The sequence below is a fragment of the Capra hircus genome, chromosome 22 (assembly GCF_001704415.2).
Source record: "Capra hircus breed San Clemente chromosome 22, ASM170441v1, whole genome shotgun sequence".
NCBI classification, from domain to species: Eukaryota; Metazoa; Chordata; class Mammalia; order Artiodactyla; family Bovidae; genus Capra; species Capra hircus.
The window spans coordinates 38,946,005-38,969,786 of NC_030829.1; the positions used below are offsets into that span (position 1 = coordinate 38,946,005).

The following is a 23,782-nucleotide window of genomic DNA, read 5'->3' on the forward strand; positions in this document are numbered from 1 at the left end:
CAGAAGATATTAAGAAGAGGTGGCAAGAAGACACAGAAGAACTATCCAAAAAAGATCTTCATGACCCAGATAATCACAATAGTCTGATCACTGACCGAGAGCCAGACATCCTGGAATGCAAAGTCAAGTGGGCCTTAGGAAGCATCACTACAAACAAAACTAGTGGAGGTGATGGAATTCCAGTTGAGCTATTTCAAATCCTAAAAGATGATGCTGTGAAAGTGCTGCACTCAATATGCCAGCACATTTGGAAAACTCAGCAGTGGCCACAGGACTGGAAAATGTCAGTTTACATTGCAGTCCCTAAGAAAGGCAATGCCAAAGAATGCTCAAACTACTGCACAATTGCACTCATCTCACATGCTAGTAAAGTAATGCTCAAAATTCTCCAAGCCAGGCTTCAGCCATGAACCGTGAACCATGAACTTCCAGATGTTCACTCTGGATTTAGAAAAGGCAGAGGAACCAGAGATCAAATTGCCAACATCTGTTGGATCATTGAAAAAGCAAGAGAGTTCCAGGCAAACATCTACTTCTGCTTTATTGACTATGCCAAAGCCTTTGACTGTGTGGATCACAATAAACTGTGGAAAATTCTGGAAGCGATGAGCATACCAGACCACCTGACCTGCCTCCTGAGAAATCTGTATGCAGGTCAAGAAGCAACAGTTAGACTGGACATGGAACAAACAGACTGGTTCCAAATTGGAAAAGGAGTTCGTCAAGGCAGTATATTGTCACCCTGCTTATTTAATGTATATGCAGAGTACATCATGAGAAATGCTGGGCTGAATGAAGCACAAGCTGGAATCAAGATTGCTGGGAGAAATATCAGTAACTTCAGATATGCAGATGATACCACCCTTATGGCAGAAAGCGAAGAACTTAAGTTTCTTGATGAAAGTGAAAGAGAAGAGTGAAAAAGTTGGCTTAAAACTCAACATTCAGAAAACTAAGATCATGGCATCTAGTCCCATTACTTCATGGCAAATAGATGAGGAAACAGTGGAAGCAGTGAGAGACTTTATATTTTGGGGCTCCAAAATCACTGCAGATGATGACTGCAGCCATGAAATTAAAAGATGCTTGCTCCTTGGGGAAAAAAGTTATGACCAACCTGGAGAGGATATTAAAAAGCAGAGACATTACTTTGCCAACAAAGGCCTGTCTAGTCAAGGCTATGGTTTTTCCAGTAGTCACATATGGATGTGAGAGTCGGAGTATAAAGAAAGCTGAGTGCCAAAGAATTGATGCTTTTGAACTATGGTGTTGGAGAAGAGTCTTGAGAGTCCCTTGGTCAGCAAGGAGATCCAAGCAGTCCATCCTAAAGGAAATCAGTCCTCGGTGTTCATTGGAAGGACTGATACTGAAGCTGAAACTCCAATACTTTGGCCACCTGATGAGAAGAACTGACTCATTTGAAAAGACCCTGATGCTGGGAAAGATTGAAGGCAGGAGGAGAAGGGGATGACAGAGGATGAGATGGTTGAATGGCCTCACCGACTTAATGGACATGAGTTTGTTTGAGTAAACTCTGGGAGTTGGTGATGGATAGTGAGGCCTGGCATGCTGCAGTTCATGAGATTGCAAAGAGTTGGACACGACTGAGAAAGTGAACTAAACTGTGGATCCATAAAAACTTTAGGGTTGTTTTCTCTAGTTCTGTGAAAAATGCCATTTGAGTTTTGATAGGGATTGCATCAAATTTATGCAATTTGGATGGTATGGACCTTTTAAATAAGTTTTCTGATGCACGAACATAGGATAGCTCTCCATTTATTTGTGTTTTCTTAAGTTTCTTCCACCAAAATCTTATACTTTTCATTGTTCAATCTTTTACTTCCTTGGTTAAATTAATTTCTGAGTATTTTATTATTTTTGATGCTGTTGCAAATTGTATAATTTTTATTTAATTTTTCAGATATTATGCTGTTCATGCATAGAAATGCAATTAATTTCTGTATGTTTATTTTTATATCCTGCATTTACTGATTACTGAATTCATGAACTAGTTCTAACACTTTTTTGGTTGAGTCTTTAGGAATTGTGTTTGTATATATATGTATATACATATATATATACATAGTAGTAGTAAAGTCACTCAGTCGTGTCCAACTCTTTGTGACCCCATGGACTGCAGCCCACCAGGCTCCTCAGTCCATGGGATTCTCCAGGCAAGAATACTGGAGTGGGTTGCCATTTCCTTCTCCAGGGGATCTTCCCGACCCAGGGATCGAACCCGGGTCTCCCGCATTGGAGGCAGACGCTTTAACCTCTGAGCCACCAGGGAAGCCCATACATATATATATATATGCATATACATATATAGAGCATATCATGTACAAATAAGGACAGTTTTACTTATTCCTTTATGATTTGGATGCCTTTTTTCTTTTGTCTTGCCTCATTGCTCTAGCTAGGAGTTTCAGCACCATGTTTAAATAGAGTGGTGAGAGTGGGCATTCTTTTCTTGTTCCTGGTCTTAGATGAAAAGCTTTCAGTCTCTCACCATTGAGTTTGATGTTAGCTGTCAGTTTATCATATACGGCCTTTATTATGTTGTGGTTTCTACCCAGGTTGTTGAGGATTTTTAATCACGAAAGGGTTTTGTAAAGTACTTTTGCTGCATCTGTTGTCATGATCATATATATATACATATATATTTATCTTTCAGTCTGTTAATGTGACGTATTATATTTTATTGGGGGCTTCCCAGGTGGTGTAGTGGTAAAGAATCTGCCTGCAGTGCAGGAAACGCAAGAGACGTAGGTTCAATTCCTGATTCAGGAGGATCCCCTGGAGTAGGAAATGGCAACCTACTCCAGCATTCTTGCCTGGGAAATTCCATGGACACAGGAATCTGATGGGCTACAGTCCACAGGGTTGCAAAGAGCTGGGAATGACTGAGTAACTGAGCATCAATACAAGATCACACTTTTGATGTTTTTGTTGAACTATCCTTGTGTCACAGGGATAAATCCCACTTGGTCAGGGTGTATGCTCCCTTTAATGTGTTGGTAAATTCAGTTTGCTAATATTTCATTGAAAATTTTTGTCTCTGTGTTCATCAGGGATATTGGTATAAGTTTTTGTTTTGTTTTTTTCTTGTAGTGTCCTTATCTGGCTTTGATATCAGCATAATACTGGCCTTGTAAAAGGAGTTTTGGAGTGTTTCTTCTGCTAATATATATATATATTTTTTTTTTTTTTGAGAGTTTGAGAGGGATTGACCTTAATTCTTATTTAAATACATGGTGGAATTCACCAGTGGAGCCATCTGGTCCTGGGCTTTTTTCTGTGTTGGGAGGTTTTTGATTACTGATCAATTTCCTTATTATTGGTTTGTTCAGGTTTTCTATTCAAGATTGTGTCCTGGTAGATTGTATCGGAGAAGGCAATGGCACCCCACTCCAGTACTCTTGCCTGGAAACTCCCCTGGACGGAGGAGCCTGGTAGGCTACAGTCCATGGGGTCGCTGAGAGCTGGACACGACTCAATGACTTCACTTTCACTTTTCACTTTCATGCATTGGAGAAGGAAATGGCAACCCCCTCCAGTGTTCTTGCCTGGAGAAACCCAGGGACGGCGGAGCCTGGTGGGCTGCCATCTATGGGGTCGCACAGAGTCGGACATGACTGAAGCGACTTAGCAGCAGCAGCAGCAGCAGATTGTATGTTTCAACAACCATCTCCCTATCCATTAAGATTACATTGCTTCCAAATTAGTAGCAGTGGAAATGGTGCTTCACTGGACAACCCTAACTCAAGATCTATGAATGGGGGTGCGGGGAGTCTCTATTCCAGTCATATTTTCTGTGAAACTATGACATTTGCTTTCTTTTTTTTCCATAGAGAAGACATTTTAGAAGTTCATACATTATTAGACATTATCATCATCTAGAGATCATGTCTTCTTTTTTGTTTCACTATCTTCAACTCCTTCCACCCATTGCCCACTCCAGAATGTAAATTCCATGACAGGTTTGTTGTTTTTTGACTGTATTGTTTATTGCTATATTCTTGGTGCTCAGAACTGTGCCGACTACACAGTAGGCAGGCAGTAAGATCTAGGGAATGGATGAATGATGCTCAAGTGTTATCCACCGTTGTGTTTACTGGACATCATTTTAAAAGGCTCTAGATTTGGCTTCTTTTGAATAACTCAGTATTTGGTTTCCTGGAGTAAAACATGCTAGTACAAAAATATGTTTGTCAGTATTATAGACCTTGTAAATGTATAAAGAGACAGGTATAAAAAATAATTATTGGGAGATGAAAGAAGCCAGAGATAGACTAGACAAAACAAGTGGAAGTTTGCTTCCTTCTAATTTAATAGTATTGTCTCCAAAGTGGTATTATGTAAAACATCAGAAACTTTTCAACATTGATAGCTTAGACTTATTAAAGAGTAAAAAAAACACCAACCTTTGACTGTAAGGGTGGAGGTTAAATGATCCAGTTGGATCGTAGTTGTCAAGATGAGAACAACTATCTTTCCTGCTTTCTAAAATAAGAACCCTTTATTGTTTCCTCTCTGCAACTTTTTCTTGATTTGCACTGTGATCAGACTACTCCTTTGACAGTCTCACACTCTGCCTGAGACACAAATTAGAGTTTTTAAAATAGGAAGAACTTTAAAACATTATTACAGTGTTGGAAACCCAGTCCTTTCTCTTGTAAGCGAGGAAACTTGATTCTGAGAGGTAAGATGATGTCCGGAAGCATTTTCCAGCCTCTTTTTTGTTGGACTGGTTTTCCTTGTCTTGGATTTTAGTAAGGATATAATCCCAGCCCCAGTTAGAAAGGGAGATCACAATGCCAGGTGTCAAATTCACAAATCAGTCCTCTCCATAATTGCTGAAGTTTGACATGTCCCATGTTTGTCCCAGGAAACTCTAACTGTTCTCTTATTAGCAGTAGGGAATTAAATTTCCTATATAGACAAATTGACTTCTAAATTAGAAACAAACAAAAACACCAGCAAACAGACGCACAGACACACTTTCTTGTTTCAGTTTGAAGCTTTCTCAAAGTAATTTCTCTCCCTTTTCACCTTCTCCATATTTTCCACAGACTTACTTTTACTGTTTGAATTCACCATCTAGTTACTACCTTCTCTGAAGAGGAGATTTTGGTCAGCAACTCTTAAAAACAAACTTACTACCCTAATTAAAGTGGAAGAGTCAAAACAGACCTCTGAAATGAAGAATGTTTTAAGTTATATAGGTATTATGTTTGGGCAATTCTTGAAAAGCGGGGGAAAACTCTTCAGGGAGCTTTAGAACTTTTTGTTCTAAACAAGAGGATTTCTTTAAAAAAAAAAAATAAAAGGATGTGAATTGGCTTAGAGTAAAAAGACAATAGACTTGGGAAGGGAAAGAATGTATTTTGTAGACAAGACAAATTCATGGCCTTGTGCATTAAATTTTACACAATATAACCCACCATAGTGTGGTTTTAATGCTAATATCTTCCTCCTGTCTAAAATTAATGATGATTGGGTACCCTGGTTTTTCACATAAATGTTCCCTTACTCTACCCTTAATCTGTCTCCAGTTGCCTCAAAAGTGACAAAATAACCTCCAAATTAATTTTGAATCAAAAAATGAATATACCCACACACCTTGTTTCTTAATAGAAAAAGAATGAAGCAGAGAACACAAAATGGTAAAGACTGTTAAAGATTATTTTAATTCTTATCTAAATCTTAAGCTAGCAAGTTAAAACACCTTGTACAGAAGGCAGAGAAAAACTGTCCTTTTGACATCACTTTCATTCACACTGCTCCCTACACATGGGAAAGAGCAGATGTCTGGTTTCCAGAGTATTAGGGTTATTCCTGAGTACTTTAGTAAAATTAATATTTCAGAGAAAAACTGCAGCTCCTTCTGATCTTTAGCATTTTGTAGCTTAATAATATCATACACTAGAAGTGTTTCAGCAGAAAATGAGCTTTGAATATTTATGCATTTGCAGTAACCCAAGAAAGGCTATGAAAAAATTCTTGGAACAAGCTTTATTTAGAAAACCCCATTATTCTGAAGGAAAAAAAAGAAACTCATAGTTTTCATAAAGACTAGTGGATATACAATATAGTATATGTAAGGGCACTGAATAAGAGGGAAAAGACTCAGTGGATGACATTTCTTTTTCCTTGTCTTTTTCCTACTAATTATGTACAAAATCTGTAGTAGATACGGTATTTCTCCCCTCCTTACAGAAAAAAAAAAATTTGGAAATTCCTATCTAAAGCTAATTTGACATGAGGAATATAACGCCCTTTAATGGGGGTATCCAGGTCCCTTTGGGAATTTTTTTTTTTATAACATACACCATGTGGTGCAATCTGTTCCAGTCTACAAGGAGGGGACTGGGGAAAAGCTCTATGGGGGCCAGGAATAAAGTCCTCTCTGGGAGTTGTTGAGGTAGTAACTAGAAGTGGGGGAAATGGAACAGTCAAAGCCCAGAAATCCCTTCCCCTCTGCCCTAAATCATAACCCAGGGAACATTAAACTTAGGCTTTTTAAAAACATGATTTAGCAAGTTAATCAATTTGGGGGAGAAAAAACCTGAACCTTTTCTGAGATGGTTACATTGCTATTCATTTTGTATTTTAATCTAACCTACTAGTGATTTAATTTACAGAACTCAAAGGAAGCGTAATGCTCAAATATTTGAGGACGATCACGTATCAACCACTGTTTAATTTTGGAATGTGCCTACTTGCTTGACACAATATTTTACCATCTCAACAAATGTTTAGCCTTTTTTTTTTCACTTGACTAAAGAGAAATAAGTTTCACATTGCTTCATTCACCTTCTTATGTGCATATGCTGGGAAAGATTGGATGTTAAGAAAAAAAAAACTTCCTCATGTTCTCCCTACTACATCTAAATCTGTTTACCAATTTGAAGCTGCTAAAAAGCCCTGCATTCTCCTGCTAAATCAACTGGATGGCTAGAAACCAAACTGTAATGTAACAGGAAAAAAAAAATATATCAATTTATTTTCGTGACAGAACATTCTTGAGAAGGTATAAAATTGTTCTGGTCTCTATGCCAGTTTTCTTTTTTCTTCCTTTCTCTGTCTTGCTTTTTAAAGGGCTTTCAGTTTTTAAGCCGATCCTTTTTATAGTTATGTAACAGTTCTAATATTTTGTGACATTTTGTATTGTGACACTATAGATGAAATTGTCATCGGACTGACACTCTGTGCTGTTTATTCCTTAATTACAACTGTTAACACTGTAGAGAAGTGTGCTCATCTGCCAGCACATATTATGAAAACAACATTATTGTTACCCACACCAACACCCACTCAACAGGATATTTCCAAGATGGTAGTTTAAAGGAACTTATCAGCACAATGGATTTTTTTTTTTTTCCAGCTTGTCCTATTGTCATCTTATAAAACCACAAACCGGTTTGAAATTGAAAGTCTTTCATTGTGATGTGGACTCCCTTTACTAAGCAGGAGCTGTGTTTATAATTAGAAAAATTAGATTTTTTTTTTTTTGAGCTCTCTAGCAGTGGTGGATTGAACAGTCTCAGAGCTGTTCAGGGTTGTGACCCAAAGCTTTCTGACTGACAGTTGTTTGAGAACTAACAAAAATAGAAGGGAGAGGGAAGGGCAGATTTAAAGATGAAAAGATAGGAGAGGAGTTACTTGTATTCACAGGTTGGCAATCTTTAAATAATCAACTCAAAATCCAGTGACCATTCACAGCTCTACCAGTTCTTTTCTCAGAACCCAGTCTGAGCCCTCCTGAAACTAGCTGCTTATTGAATGCTTAACAGTTCACTTCTTTCTTCCAGAATTTGTACAGGATCAGTTATCTATGAGGGACAACATCCTATGACTCTATTTCCTAATCTCTGTTACTATACTAAAGCAGTTGTCATTGTCTTTTCACCTGTTAAAAAACTAAAATGTAAGCAAACCTCTTGGATCCTGCACCTTATCCTCTTAATAAAATAACTGAAAAGTAAAGATTCTAGAAAATGTCTAATCTGGTATTCACTGTTTAGATGAGAATCATGGTATATGATTAGATTAAAAAAAAAAACAAACAGCACACAACACTCAGTTAGCAACTTATTTACTCAACAGTCCATTTTCCAATATCAGCTTTTAACACACTTCCATGGGTTTGGTAGAAAACAAATTTATGACACTGCAATAGCAGTGGATCTTCCAGTGAGAACCTGAAAGCTGCCGGTAGATTCTCAACCCTTCATTGCCACAGAGGAGGTGATGAGGCAATCTCTCTGAGTCCTGAAGTCCCCGCAGCGACCTGAATGCTCTTTAATGTACAGCTTTACTCGACAGGTTTCTGAAATACTATGTGGAGAAGCTATTGCTGTGCCCTCTTTGGAATGGTATCTTCTGCTTCATTTCCATTTTCACTACTAGCAGGATACGGCGCTCTTCCTAAAAGAAACTGCTCCCATTTGGGAATATATTCTTCTACTGATGCCCAGTAAAGAGTCTGGCGGGGGAGGGGGGGGACAACATCCAAAAGTGAAAAAGCATATCAGGCAATTGAACTTGGCGCTTCATAATAGTCTAAATGTTTATTCCCTTAAGTGTGTGCGCGTGCGTGTACACACACACTCACACACACTCACACATATACGTAGAATGCACTTCCTCTGCAGAATATTTTATGTTAATTTTAGAAAAAAAAAATCTGGCTACTTACTAGTGTTAATTTTCAAATTTCTCAGTAAAACCAGAGCCTGGCAGAATTACAGGTTTTACAATTTTATTGTGATTTTACACGCCCTCTTGTGGCCAATCATGTGATTATTCCAAGTAGTATCATTTATGGCCCCCAAATCATTAAAAGTTCTTGCTTAATGTTTCTAATCCCATACCAAATGACTCCTCATACTGTAATTATCACAATGAAATGATTCACTGTGAACAACTGCTTTAGAATTAACAGAAAAAGAAGTGACCTGGGATGAGATCAGGAACTGAAATATAAAGAGGATGATAACAGGATTCGGGTGAATTAACCCCTTAATTGTATGAGGGAGAAACATTTAAAATATGTATCCACTCTATCTATTCGAAGAGCACATTGGGACAAACTGTAGTTTCTTCCCACACTTTTTTGGATAATGACAAAATAATACCAACATCACCTAGCTCTTTTTAATTCAAATAACTTGGAAATTGAAGTGCTGTGTTTCTGCCTTGGCTGGAGCAGTCCCAGCTCAGAAGCTCCAACTGCATCACTGGATCGCTGTCCATCAGCTGGGTGGTTTCTTGGTTGACTGTCCTAAGTAAGCTGCCAAAACCTCTGTGTTGTAGGAGGGCATTTTATATGAGATAGTCACTACCGGTCTCATCTTGGGAAATTCAGTCAAAGAGTTAGATAGCATTGGGGACACACTCTGAGCAATAAAAAGGTATGGGGTGGGAGGAACTTCCCAGTGGTCCAGTGGTTAGGGTGTGGCGCTTCTACAACAGGGGGCTTGGGCTTGACCTGTGGTCAGAGAACTAAGATCCCATGTGCTGCATGACCAAAAAAATAAAATACTGTCATTAAAAAAAAAAAAAAGATAACGGGAGTTCTGAAAGCTGAAAAAGGGACTCCACTTATCTATGCATCTATGCATGTGGTCTGAGAAGTAGCCTGACATACTTAAAACAGGGGCCATCCTGCTGTGCGAGACTAGCTAAGAAAAATACCAGCCAGGGCCTGTGGTTGGGTGTTTCTCTGCCATTCACGGCTGGATTAACCCCTATTGTGTGAGCCCTGTGCAGGCCAGGGTAAGGTATTGGAAAATGCAACAAAGAAAAAGACATGCCCAGGGCACAACTTTGAACGGGAGTTTTTTCTGTCCTTGATCACTGCCTTTTCTTATTACCCTAGATGACACAGAAGATTGCGGGGCAAATTCTCAGCCTTTCATTTTTGAGTCTGTTCACCTCCTTGGTTAGGCAGTAAGCAAAACTGCACTTAGAAAAAGGTCATTAAAAATACAGTCAAACTATTTTATATGTAGCAAATTCCCTTTCAGCACACATACATGCATATACCAACTATGGTTTATTTTTGCCAGCCATCTTCTCAATCTGTTCTTGAACAGAGCAAAATCAAACAGACAAAAGCCACGCTGTACTGCATGATAATATGCATTTAAATAGCGTTGGTTGCATTTTTCGGTGAAGAGACTGAGCTGCTACTTGTAACATCAGCCAACAGGAGAAGCATTTTGGGGAGGCTGTCATCTTAAGATTTAGTGCATACTGTCTGTTAGGATTTAACAAGAAAGTAGTTTCTAAGTGACTCGGTGAAAAGACACAAAGTCTTGACAAAATTTTCACTTGACGTAAAAATTTTTTTAAAACCAAAATACTTACAGATTACTACAATGTACAAGGTATGGCACTGTGGACACAGATCAATCAGATACATTTGGTGTATTTTATTGAACGCAGAAAGCTGGGAAATACACAGAGCCACTTAAAATGCACTACTGACAGAATAGGGTCTCTTGTTGGACATTTGGTCCTTAAGATTCTCACCTCAAGAGCAGCCACCTCAGGTGGTAGAACTGGATGAATCCGGGTCTGTAGAGACTTCTCTGCCGCTTCTATATCCTGAAACAGATAGAAGCATTTTTCAAAACATTCACACACACACACACACACACACACACACACACACACACAGCACCTGTAATAGCAGTATCTATATATTTCTAATTTCTTGCTTCATCTCTCCTCTGCATACACAGTTTAAACTCATGGAGATGATGCTGACAGAGAACTGATCACTGCTTAATTAACCAGTTGCAAATAGAGAAGGAAGCGTTTCTTGTTTTAAAATAAAAGGCAGGGGATGGGGGTGGTACATCTAAGTTCTGCCTCTTTCATTTTAAGTAGTTAGTAAATGCCAATAATTCTTGGAAAAAGAACTTCCTCTAAAACTGCTCAGAGGACTAACTTAGCTTTAAAATCCTTTAAAAACAGCCAGATGGATAAAATAGTCAAATATTCCGATACTAAAAACAATCAGATCCTCAGACCACGCTAGGCTAACCTTCAAAGTAGAGCGTTCTAGTCTGTCGAAATCATGCACATGGTATATTAATGACACACCTTTCATTTATGCGGGACTCCATATTTGAATTTTATACATAGGCAAATATTCCCTATATTTAAAAGGTCCATGAGGTACCTGAGTACTCAGGCAACAAGCACCTTTCACTACGCTGTTTAGACTTTTAGTACCAGGTTACTAAGCTAATCTCAAAGGCAAATTTTATTGCAAGGTAGTGTATCCTTCAGCTCATGGCATTCAAGCACTGTGTGTTACTACGTACTTTAACATGTAGATATTTATGTTTTCTCTTATGGATGTAGAAACACAAGAGTATTTAAGCTTGATTCATACTTCAGGAACGATTTTATCTAGATCTAGACATAAAGTTCATGCCCAGAAACAAGACTTTACCAGTCGTTACAGAGATACTCAAGCCCTGTGTGGTAAATTCTCCCCAAATCAGCACCTCTGCTGTCTTGTGCTTGCTTAGGTTTGTCAAGTTCACAGGGCCACTGGTGGGAAGGCTGTGTAAATTCTGTCTCTCAGCTTAATAAGTTGATAGAAAAGAAAAAGTTCTCTGCTCCATGTAGAAGCACAGGAGCGATCTGAGTACAGGGCTGTTGGACAGAAGGAGAGCGATGGAAAAGGGCGTGGGAGTGGGGTGTGAAGAAGCCAACGCTGAACAGGAGAAAAGAGATAGCAGATGGCAGCGGCGGGAGCAAGGAATGGGTGTGAAATGGAAAAGGGAAAAACAGGAAATTCCCTAAAGGGACTCCCCAAAGTTGCACAACCATTAGTGCACCTGCTGTCTGGAGGAAGGTGATTTGAAGGGGAAAGAAAACGATTTAGGGATAAAAAGCCCATCTATTAGCATGTCTATCCCATACCAGCAGTTCACAACCAACACGCAGGCTTAGAGGGCTTTTGATGTCAATGATACAACAGACGGGATACCAACTCTTCTGCTTACACCAAGATTCAACAAGGTTCTGGAAAAACCACTTTATACATCTAGGAATCAAACAAAACTCACAACCCCAATGTTACCATTATTCTACGAACAGTTACAAAGTTGCCTGAACTGGGAGATCGAGGTGCTTCTAGCACCTATAGGCAAGATTAAACATTTTTCTTAAAGATCAGAAAATAAGAAAACCAAGTATCTTGTAAAGAAGAGCAGATTTGCAATGGAAAGAGCAGACAGGTGGAGAGGGACGCATGGCCTGGAAAAGCAGGCCCAAGTCCGCTGAACCTGGCTGCCATCTCTGCAGCATTTGGACAAGGGATTATCACGCCTCGAGAGAACTTCTTCCTTAGCTCAAGTCGTATTTCACTTCCTTCGATGTTTCGCTTACCTCTCGGACTCCTCCTCCTCCTCCTCTCCTTGGCTGGCTGTTTTTTTCTCTCATTAATCCTCAGTGTGGGCTTTCTTAAGATTTGAGACATCTGGCCCCATCTTTTCACTTTTTCTCCCTCCAAGATTGTCTCTGATGTAGTATCAATTATTATCGTAGAAGGATGCTAGTTTCTTTCCTGGCCCTTAATTCTCAACCTGATAAAACTAAACTCATCTTTTTCCACTGAATGTATTAAACGTATACTAGTGGGAATTCTATCCATTCAGATACCTATGCTATATCGTGTAATTCCAAATCTTCTTATTCCTGCCATTTAAAAATTCAGTGCTCCCTATATTGTTCTTTCAGGATGTCTCCTCTGGCCTTTTCATGTGATTCTTAATGCTGTGGCCTTCTAATTACACTTATTCATTCAACAAATACTTACTGCTTACTTGTACTCATGCCTAGACCATATCGTACTTTAATACATACATAACTTGGAATTGATTAGCTCTGCTAAAAACTACTTTAAATATGTCCTCCCCTAGATTAAAAATAATAATAATAATTGGTACCCACAACACAGAGGATCAAGCAGGCATTCCTTAGCCTGACTCAGAATCTCAGCAATTTGACGGCAGCCTTCTGTAGCAAGTTGTATCTTAATCCTTCAACATAAGAACCTTCTTTTTCACTATATGCTGCCCAAAGGAAAGGACTGTCTCTTATAACCTTTAAGCATCTGAGAATCTAACAAGAGGGTATGTACTAGGTACTGAAATATTCATTAAGTAAATACAGGCTGAAGGGTCAAAGAATCCTGAGTATAAATCAGAAACCTAAGGAAAAAAAGTACCCAAGGAGGTAGGGGAAGAAAAGGAAGAAAGAGGAGAACAGGGGCTTGCTGGCCAGCTTTACCTGACTATCTTGTTGTCCTGCTGTATAGACTTGTCACTAGACCATTTAAAATTGTATGCAGTTAGAAAACAACTGAAAAACCAGTCCCTACAAATTGAAAATAAACAGATCTAACGGCTATCTAGTTGGTGGCATAACCACACAGAGAATAAATATATCAAATGACCTTAGAACACAATGTTTTGAGTGAGCACCCCTAGTGAGATATACCCTAAGGACAGAAAGAATCTTAGTAAAAGCATCTTACTGAAAACCATTCTTTATAATCACATGGATGGTGACAGTGTTGTCTGGATCATAGGATATAAGGTACAGAAGTAGTTGTGCTGGTGATGGAAACTTCTTTGGGAACAGATTTTGGATTTGAGAAAAAAGAAGTCAGAGGTATGAAATCTATGATTTTAAGTTAAAAGCCTTGCAAACTGGAATCCTGGAATTTCTGATAGGATCTCTTATCTTTAAAAAAAAAAAAAAAAAGGGTCACAATAAACACCACCATTGCCCAGATAGAGGGCTCTGAACATATTTTCTACCAAGAGGATCCAGGGCTCCTTGGAACAGTGGCTGTTCCAGGTCTCAGCAACAATTGCACATGATGAGCCTGGAATGTCTCATCAGAACAGAAAGGAAACTGTCATGCTGCTAAGATTTCAGCAGAGGCATTCAGGAGCTAATCTGAAGAAGTTCCCACTTGTTAAAAATGGGACAAGTTGAGAATAAATGGGAATAAATGTTGAAATGTATTGAAACATTTCCAATCCAGGACACCTCAAAAAACAACAGCAACAAAACACAAAACAACATAAAAAAACAACCAAAACCAACAACACCTAATTGGTCACTTTTGTAGGACAGTAGAGAGCCAACCTATTATTTTGAAAACTAAATAGAATCAAGCATTTATCATGCTTTTTCCTCTATGAAATATATGTCAGTGTAATTAAATAATTGATGAGGACAAGTGTCTCTTAATATAACTAATCAGCAGTTGAATGAGAAGGAATAAAAGAATTTGAATACTGCTTTTCATAACCCCTAATGAGTATACTTAGGCAGTGATCATCAATGCCTAACATTCCAAAAATAGAGAGACAGCTGGCATTATGGAAGTGTTCTTCCCCAAAACACAGAATCTGAATCTACTCAGGCCTCTCTAATCTGCACTGATAATGGAATATTTCTTAGCCTCAAGTAGCTGCTGAGCACTCAAAATATACAAGTCTGAATTAAGATGTGTTGTGATGTACAATACACACTGAGTTTTGAAGGTCTAGTAAGAAAATAGAATATAAAATATTTACTAACTTTTAATAGCAATTACATTTGAAATATGTTTGAAATCTTAACATTTTATTTAATTGTTTAGGTTGACATTATTAAAATTAGTTCCTTGGAAGTTTAAAATTACATATGTGGCTTGCACCACACTTCTGTTGCACAACACAACTTAGATCTGTCAATTATATTAAAAGGAATGAGGGGGAACAGAGGAACATGTTAAATGAGAACCTCAGTGATGGAAGTAGCAATACCCAGAAGCTCAACAGGACAAATGACCCAGTTCCTTTAACAAATGTATTAAAAGGGGGGATAAAAGAGCAGGGAGTACTGTGAGAAATTTAGGAAACCTCTCAATTACAAGTTGACTTTCATTTGGAACCTGATTAGCTACTTGAGGGTTTATTGTTAATTTCTTAGGTTGACACTGACATTTTGATTTTGGTTAAAACAGTCCTTATATTTTAGTGACAGACACTGAAATAAAGGGATACACTGAAATATTTACAGGTGAAACAATGCAGGGTCTGAGGTTAGCTTCAAAGTGATGTGAGGGGTAGAGGTGAAGAGTATAGACAAAACAAGCTGGCTGTGTTCTGACAATGATTCAATGTGGGTGATAAGTGCATGGAAACATTCTTTTATCCCTTCTTTTGCATAGTTGGGAGATTTTTCACAGCAATTAAAAAACAAGCTTCCAGTGGATGACGGTATAACAGTTACTCTATGGCATGACTCGGGAGCCTGTATAAACAAGTTGACTCCTGAATAGGAAAAGGAAGGAGCATAAAGCATCATATATCAAGATCTGTCTTTCCTCCTCCCTGCGTACATCCATCCCTCCTCATCGAGCTGTGGCTGGCCTGGGTTTAATCTTTTAAGCTGCTGGAGGGGCAATTTCTGGGATACAAAAAATAAGATATTAAAGACATGAAGTGCAAGGGTCATTGGTACAAAGAATGCAGAGACATGTGTTAAACATATGCACTGGGGAAAGTGAGAAATGTGAGAGGAAAGAGGAGCACATGGGCCGGCAAGTACTGGCCATCCTGGGTGGCAGTTCTGACTGCCAGCTGCCCCATGGAGGCTTCCAGGATGTCCCTGAAGGAAAGCACCAGCTGTATGTCTAATCTGCTGGAGGACACTCTCATTCTTCCTCACTCTGTCCTGTTGGTCCATCTCACAAGAGGATGTCTGTTACCAAAAAAGCATCTTTTGGGGTTTAAACTAAATTTTGTGGAGGGAAAGGTGGGAAAGAGGGCGGTTTATATCATGGAAATATTTGTAGAAATAAAATATTTTCTGGCTTCTAAGTCCATTTATGTTTGATTTTAAAAGGCAGATAGAGTTCATTGTATTAACGGTAACAGAAAATAAAAATCACTGAGCTAGTGTTCAAAATCCACTGTCTTCTATGATATTTACTGACTAAACCCTCACTGTGAATTTTCTTCACTACTTACATTCATATACAGTTTTTACTAAGTTTGAATCTTTGATGGGATTACTCTTATTCCCCCTTTAAAATCAGTCTTTGATATTTGTGCTAATTTATTTATTTAAATGCAACTAAAGAACATTTTTCTTGGGATTTTACTAAATCTAAAAATAATTTTGTGACAGATGACTTAGAAAAAATAATAGTTTCCCCAGGCAGGATTAAGGCTTATGTCTTCATTTAAGTTTTCCCCTAAAACTGCCACTGAAGTGTAATAATTATCTTCATAGCAGTCATGCAGATCCTTTGTTAAGAGCATTCCCAAGTATGTATTTTATACTTTTATTGCTAATGTGAATGTGATCTCTATTTTCCACCTGTATACATAGGATTCGAAGAAGGCAATGGCACCTCACTTCAGTACTCTTGCCTGGAAAATCCCATGGATGGATGAGCCTGGTAGGCTGCAGTCCATGGGGTCGCTACGAGTCGGACACGACTGAGTGACTTCACTTTCACTTTTCACTTTTCATGCATTTTCATTTTCATGAAATGGCAACCCATTCCAGTATTCTTGCCTGGAGAATCCCAGGGATGGGGGAGCCTGGTGGGCCGCCGTCTATGGGGTCCCACAGAGTCGGACACGACTGAAGCGACTTAGCAGCAGTAGCATACATAGGACTGCTATTGATTTTTATACGTTTGTGGTTTACCCATTAATTTTACTCAACTCATACTAGTTGTGAAACAACTTTGGCTTCTCTTAAGTATAAAGACATATCATTGAAAGATACTAGTGTTTTATCTTTCTTTCTTAAAGCTCATGCCCTTTTAGTGTTCATGATACTGTTCAGAACATGGGAATAAGGTCAGATAATGGACAGTATACAGTCATCCTTATTTTGTTTACTATATTATAGGAGTGCTACCTGGTTTTAAGGGTACCATTTTCAATTGCACTCAGTACTTCAGTAGCTATCCTGCTATAACTTAATTTCTTTGTGTAAGTCTGTGTGTGTGTGTTCAGGGGTATCTTATTCTTTGACTGCAGATCAAATCTGTGCCCCCTGCATTGGGAGCACAGAGTCTTAACCACTGAACTGCCCAGGAAATCCTATTTAATCTGTTCTTGCAAAGGGATGTTAGGAGTGATACATGATGGTTTTCTCATCTCTATAAATTAAGGGATTAGCCCAGATGAGTGGTTTTCCCAGTTCTCTAGAGCTACGGCAGTATAGTCAAGGAAGGGATTGTAGGACTTTGGGCCAAAGTAGGACTACTTTTATCTTTTATCTCATGTCTGAATCTTTGTGACCCTTTGGACTGTTGCCCGCCAGGCTCCTCTGTCCATAGTATTTCCCAGGCGAGAATACTGGAGTAGGTTGCCATTTCCTCCTGCAGGGGATCTTCCCAACCCAGGGGTTGAACTTGCATCTCCTGCATTGGCATGTGGGTTGTTTACCACTAAGCACAAGGGAAGACCTTTATTTTACATCTGTGGGAAAAGTTTTTATGCTAAAAAACAAAACAAAACAAAAAAGACTTTCGATAAGAATCTAAAGCTATATGCTTTTTACAGTCTTTTCCAGCTCAAATTCTGTAATCATGTCCTATTTATCTTAACAATAACTTCTGTGGGAGAGCCACTAAAATTATATCCCTTGTATATAAAAATTATATGAGGGAAAGAAGGACAAAAAAAAGGTTGCATATCCAATTATTCAAAGCGACTAAGCACACATGTTAAAAAATAGGGGGAAATTGTATCTCTAACTTTACCTGGGATTAAAAAATGTTTATAAAAATTGTTTATAAAAAGCTGAAAGGAAATATAGAAAAATATACTAATTTCTAGATAGGCAGATGATATAGAAGGTTTTCCATCTTTGCTCTTTCAAGTTTTTTTATAATGAGAGTGTATTATTTTTGGTAATTAAGGGAAAAAACACCATACCAAACTGGTTTCTCAAGACTATGTAACTAGGTTCATTACCTTCCCTCTAGATATGACAGTGATTTCTTAGCTACCTCCTTAAAACTCTCCATTTTTGAAATTACTTTGCTAAACAGCAAATGAATCTTTCTTTAAAACTCTTTCATATGTTTAAGTCTTGCTGTTTTTTTTATTTTTTTGCTCACAACACTATATTATCTCTACATACCAAGTCTCAACTTCATTTTGTCTCACAATATATATTCAGCCTGTTTCCTGGGGCTCTCCAAGCCAGTTAGCTTAGGATCCCATGAACATTAATAGGCCATTCATTCTTCTTCTGGTCTTGGCTCTTCCTTGAGAACTCAATGGAATGTCTTCCCGCTTAGCTTAGCATCTTCTCTGAGACCTCATAGAATATTCTAGCTCTCCAAGAGTTTTTAACACTTCTAAAGTGCTAAGTACTTTAACACGCCTAAAGTGCTGAGTACCCTGGAGGAGGGCGTGGCAACCCACTCCAGTATTCTTGCCTGGAAAATCACCATGGACAGAGGAGATTGGCAGGCTGCAGTCCATGGGGTCGCAAAGAGTCGGACACAGCTGAGCAACTGAGCGCACAGCCAAGTGCTGAGTATTCCACAGCATGTAATTAATGTTTGATCATACAGGGTCTCTATTTTGTGTATATTTTAGGTCATGAACAGAACCTGTAAGCTACTTGATGTAAAGGACCTAGCTTGTAGTTACTTTGTTACCCTCACTTTCTGCTCAGAACTAGCTCAAGAGTAAAGAGCTGGGCATTCGTCAAATACTTGGGCATTAAAAGGAAGACAATATTACCTGCACTCGCCGATATTACCTGCACTCGTCGTAACAAGTAGCAAGCAAGCCGTGAAGACTTCCAATTTGGATTTTCTGACTTTTCAGAGCAACTTCTAGATTACCCTATATATTTCCATTTAAAAATAAATATTGCAAATACCATTGGGCAAGTAAGACATATGGCAATATAGAATGCTTTGGTAGCACTATGGCTGTGACTTAAATTACTGTGGATCAAACTGCCAGAAGCTGAGAAGATAACTGAATTTTCCTCTTCCTTTATCCTCTAGTGAGGACAGAAGAGAACTACATCATGCCTATCGATGAAAATATTTAACAATAAAAAACTGAAAACACTGCTTTATAACTTAAATAATATAGCCTTACTACCAAATGTTTTAGTCATAGGATCTCTTGGAAGCTCGAATGGAAGCAAACTTTAGGGTTTTAATTATGGATGAAGCCATACAATTCTGGAAGCAAAGTACAGCAAGCAGCCAAAAATGTTACACATATGATTTTACTCCAAATGGGCACACTGGCCAAATGGTGAGGCCCCTGCGCAGTCACATACTTTGACCACCTCCTCCATCACCATCAAAGAAGATCCTGGGAAATCTGTTACCTTAGATACGAAATCTGTATATTGACTGTGGCCCCAGGAGGGCAAAATCAAATTATTTAGAGCATATTATAGGTACTTTATCATGTTTCAGAATCTCCCTACAAATAAAAGAAGATGGAAGACAGAAGCTATGTCTTTTTTTTTTTTTTTTTTTTTTTGGTTGTGTTAGGTCTTAGTTGCGATATGGGCATGAAGAATCTTAGTTCCCTGACCACGGATCCAACTCACATCCCCTGCATCAGAAGATGGATTCTTAACCACTGGACTGCCAGGCAAGTCCCCAGAAGCTATGTCTTCTACTTATTACTTCTTGCACAAAGGTGACTTTAAAGCTCTTTTTATAGTGATTGATTTTTCATTAGCCTAAGCAAACATCAAGGCTTTCATTTTAATAAGTGAGAATCCATGCTTCTTGTCCAGTTAACATGAATTTAAATAGCAGTGTATCATTAATTCTATTTGTTACTTAAAGGAATTACATAAATCAAAGTAATGAAATTGAATTAAAACCTTTTTGCAAAAGTGGGGAAAACAGGTTTAATTCAGAGAATCTTACCTTTAAAAGACTAACATTCCTTTGTAAAGCAGCCTTAGCTGCTTGTGTCTGAGAGGCCCTTCCCTTGTTTTGATCTTCAGGTTTATTCTCCATTCGTTGAAGTAACATTAATCTTTGTGATACTCTACAAAAAAATGAAGATTATGTAAAGATTTTAAAAAGGAACATTTTATTGCTTGGCCAATATAAATCATTGCTTAATTGCACCTCACTCCCAGTTCAACCTACTTTGAAAGCCAGTTACTATATGTCAGTTAATAAGACAGTGAAAAACTTAGGGAGTTCAGTAAGTCTTCAGTCTCAGTGAAATTATTTTTATTTTCATATTTACACTGTAAGTACACACTTGTGTTTTTTTAACCTCTCTAGTCTTGAAAGTATTTTAAAGTGTTGGAAAATGTTTAGTGAAAATGCAAACTGTAATCCATATCCCTTTGTACACATACTTATATATACCTCCCCACACATACATTGGTATGACTTGCTATACAAAACCTTCTGCTTAACACTTCAGTACCCCTGAATCTTATGTTACACATTTAGAATTGTGCTAAACTTCCATATGTTTGAAGAAGCAATAAAAATATTTTTTTCCTCTTTTTCCAAGAGAAAGATGATGGTTCCATATATGAGTGAGAGGCTGTGTGTACACATGCATACTCACAACATGGTAAAACTAATCGAAGATGTAGAAAGTTGCAAATAAATTATCAAACTAACTTTGTTATATATAATGGACTTCAAAAGTTTCTCCATGGTTAAATACTCCTTTTATAAGTGTTTAGTCTTATTAAGTGATCAAATGAGAAAAAATACACCAGTTACTGATGTTACTGTACAGTAACAGTCTAACTATTTCTCAAAGAGTTGAGGAGATTCTCAGGAAACAGTATGTTGCACAGGGTTGTTCTTGAGAGTAGAAATAAAAACCTAGGTCTTTGAAGTCATTTTCATAAGAAAAATACCTTAGAAGGCCATGGCAGAGAGGCTGGTAATTAATTAAAGAAAAGCAAAACATGAGAGCCCACAAACAGAGGCTAGAGAAGGGTTAATACTAAATAAAAGTGCAGGACTGGCCATATAATTTGCAGAGCCGAGTGCAAATGAAAATTTTGCTCCTAGACTAAATCTAGTGCAGGGCCTGTGACTATAAAGGTCACATTCTCATGAAAGCTGGCCTTGGTAAAAGGCTTAGAGAAGTTCATTGAATAGCAGTGTAGAGCATAGAGCGGCTAAGAGGGAGAGTGAATTTATGTAGGTATTAGTAACAAGAAGTTAAAAGACATAAAACATAATTAGACCTTTTAATCTGTGTTATTCTTGAGGGGTAATGACATTCCTTAAAACCAAAATCTCTCAAGTATCACAAAAAATGACACACAGATTTTTAAGTTTTCCTGTGCATACAGTGTCACTAATAAAGCCAGTACAGTGTATACATTGAGATTAGCCTTTTTAAAACAACAACAACAACAACTTACATTTCTTCATGTCTTATAGAAAGGCGAATTTCTTGAGTGAGCAGAGATGTCATCTTTAATCAAAGCTGCCTCGATAAGCTTTCTGCTAAATAGTAAGGACATTTAAAGTTATTTCTACCCCATGGCCTTAGCTTTGATCATTCAGCACCTCAATCTATTGGTTCTGTCTCAGAAGGGAAGAATACAGCTTGGGCTGTACTGATGTTTTTAAATGCATTCTTTCATTTTACATGTTTACTCACAATGCATAGTTTCCCAGGTGCCATATGCATCCCAGAACACTGACGCAGGTAAACACAGCATACTTCCCCTGTGCCCCCCGCCCCAACCACACACACACTTTAACCTTAATCAGAATTCAAAACAAACAAGCAGCTGGTACCAAGACTAGTAAACATTTTACTGAATCAACAAAAAAGAAAAAAAAAATCCACAGTGTATAATTCAGAGAAACACCATCCCTCAGACACACAGAGAGATAAACAACTATGAAAACCAACTGGAAACTCATGGTCTTTCCTTTTTTTGGAAGACTGCCCAGTTCTACTATCTCTCTTCCAAATGGGGAAGTATTTTTCATGCCTAACGGTGAAGAAAAGCACATTAAAGTGGTTTCACCTTACCCTGGCTGCTCTGGACTCTTCATTAGGGGAGTCTGGGAAAACCCATTTTCACAACACACTGTACGCCATAAGCAAGCTCACCTTGGTAGAAGTGCCTGGGCCAATACAGACAGAGGTCTAGCGAACTACTTGGATGGCTGTGAGTCTGAAGGCAAATCATCTGGTTGGGTGCAAGGACTGAAGTTTCCTGACTGCACAAAGGAAGAATGCAACTAAACAGAAATAATATATTTTTTAAAAAAAATGAAAATTCAGTCTTAGAATGAAGCACTGGCTTTCCTAAATTTTATAAAACAAATACTGGTTGTCTGCTCGTCGCCTGCATGTCCAGCGCTTATTTAAAAATAATAATAATAATGAGCCCTTCCTTCAGCACACACAGAGAGACTCTGAGCAAAGCCGAGGAAAATGGAAATACTGCCCTGCCCTCAACGGGTTTCTTCCTGAAGATACCGCTCTGTTTTCAGCACCGCGGACAGCAATCGCGCGCAGGCTAGCCCGGAAGGGGTCGAATTACAGATTTCCGACGAAATCACTGCAGACCTTTCTCCCAGTTTTGAATGTGGTGTCAAGGAAATCGCTGGAAGTGAGTCCATGGTAACTTCTTTTCTGTGTCGACCAGCATCAGCACTTAGGAAAAGTCTGCCTTCTGAGACGAAGATCCGCAGCTTTTCGGAGTCATCAGCTCACCAACCACTGCAACTCTCGCTTACTCTGGAAGGACTCGGGAACTTTCCTCATCACCCTACCTCTTCCCCTTTAACAGCATCCTCGCCACCAGCGCACAGCTGTCCTTCGGACACTCGGGGCACTCACCCACCGGCCGTCCTACTGTTGGACCTCACTCACCAAGCCCCGTATTGACTTCTTCCGGGAAGGCGCGCCACAGACTGTGCGGACGTTAAGTCTCCGCGCAGGCGTGGGCGTGGCCACGCTACCAAGCTGCGCAAGCGCAACGCGAAGTGATGTCATCACGTACCTATAAAAGGAGCGTGTCTCGCACCAAACGGTAGTGAAGTAAGGCGGCTCTGAAGGACTGTGAAGTCGTTGCAAACTGAGTGGAAAATCACTTTGGTGGTCGCTTAAGTTCAAGCCTCTTTTAAGCGTACTTGCATGTATTGAAAATACTTTAGAGAGTGAAAACGGTTTCTACAAGCCAGAACATAACAGTAGAATGTGGAGGGGGGGAAAACACTTAAAAGAGTCCTGCAAAGTGTTTAAAACAGACTTTACAATCAGGGCTTCCCAGGTGGCGCTAGTGGTAAGAACTCGCCTGCCAAAGCAGGAGACTAGGAGAGGCGGTTTGATTCGTGGGGTGGGAAGATCCCCTGGAGGTGGAAATGGTGGCCCACTCCAGTATTCTTGCCTGGAGGATCCCATGGACAGAGGAGCCTGGTGGGCTACAGTCTGTGGGATCGAAAAGAGTCAGACTCGACTGAAGTGATTAATCACGTAAGCACAGTCAGGTCCACAAATGCCCAGGGAACAGCTTCAGAGAGCTTCACCCTGGGCGTCTGATGCCCAGCCGGACAGCAGAGCTCTTTCTGCTTGTAGGGCAGCCCCCATAGGGATAATAATGCTGATTTTTCACTTGTTGAGAAATACGCGTATCAGTCCCTGTATTTCTGTGGATGATCTCATTCTGAATCCCCACAAGGCCTGCTGAGAAAGATGCCGTTCTTCTCATTTGACAGACAAGGAAACAAACT

The 23,782-nt window shown here is 39.0% G+C and overlaps 1 protein-coding gene across 2 annotated transcripts; it reads right to left on the bottom strand.

The window, feature by feature from the left end:
* C22H3orf14 (chromosome 22 C3orf14 homolog) lies at positions 8,083-22,982 on the bottom strand. 2 transcript variants are annotated; one of them, XM_005695766.3, is made up of 5 exons: positions 22,155-22,982; positions 21,451-21,532; positions 19,970-20,093; positions 10,540-10,614; positions 8,083-8,488 (listed from the first exon to the last, which is right to left on the bottom strand). In XM_005695766.3, the coding sequence occupies exons 2-5, from the start codon at positions 21,501-21,503 to the stop codon at positions 8,354-8,356; spliced, it is 387 nt and encodes a 128-aa protein (XP_005695823.1). In that variant the 5' UTR covers positions 21,504-21,532; positions 22,155-22,982; the 3' UTR covers positions 8,083-8,353. The 2 variants fall into 2 exon arrangements, with proteins under 2 accessions (XP_005695823.1, XP_005695822.1); XM_005695765.3 differs by having other exon boundaries at positions 21,451-21,535.

Coding starts and splice junctions, on each gene's coding strand:
- C22H3orf14 (XM_005695766.3), bottom strand. CDS start 21,503: ATGACATCTCTGCTCACTCAAGAAATTCGCCTTTCTATAAGACATGAA. Junction 20,094..21,450: donor TCTATAAGACATGAAGAAAT/GTAAGTTGTTGT, acceptor ATTTTTTTGTAG/AGTATCACAAAGATTAATGT. Junction 10,615..19,969: donor GGAATGTTAGTCTTTTAAAG/GTAAGATTCTCT, acceptor TATCTGTTTCAG/GATATAGAAGCGGCAGAGAA.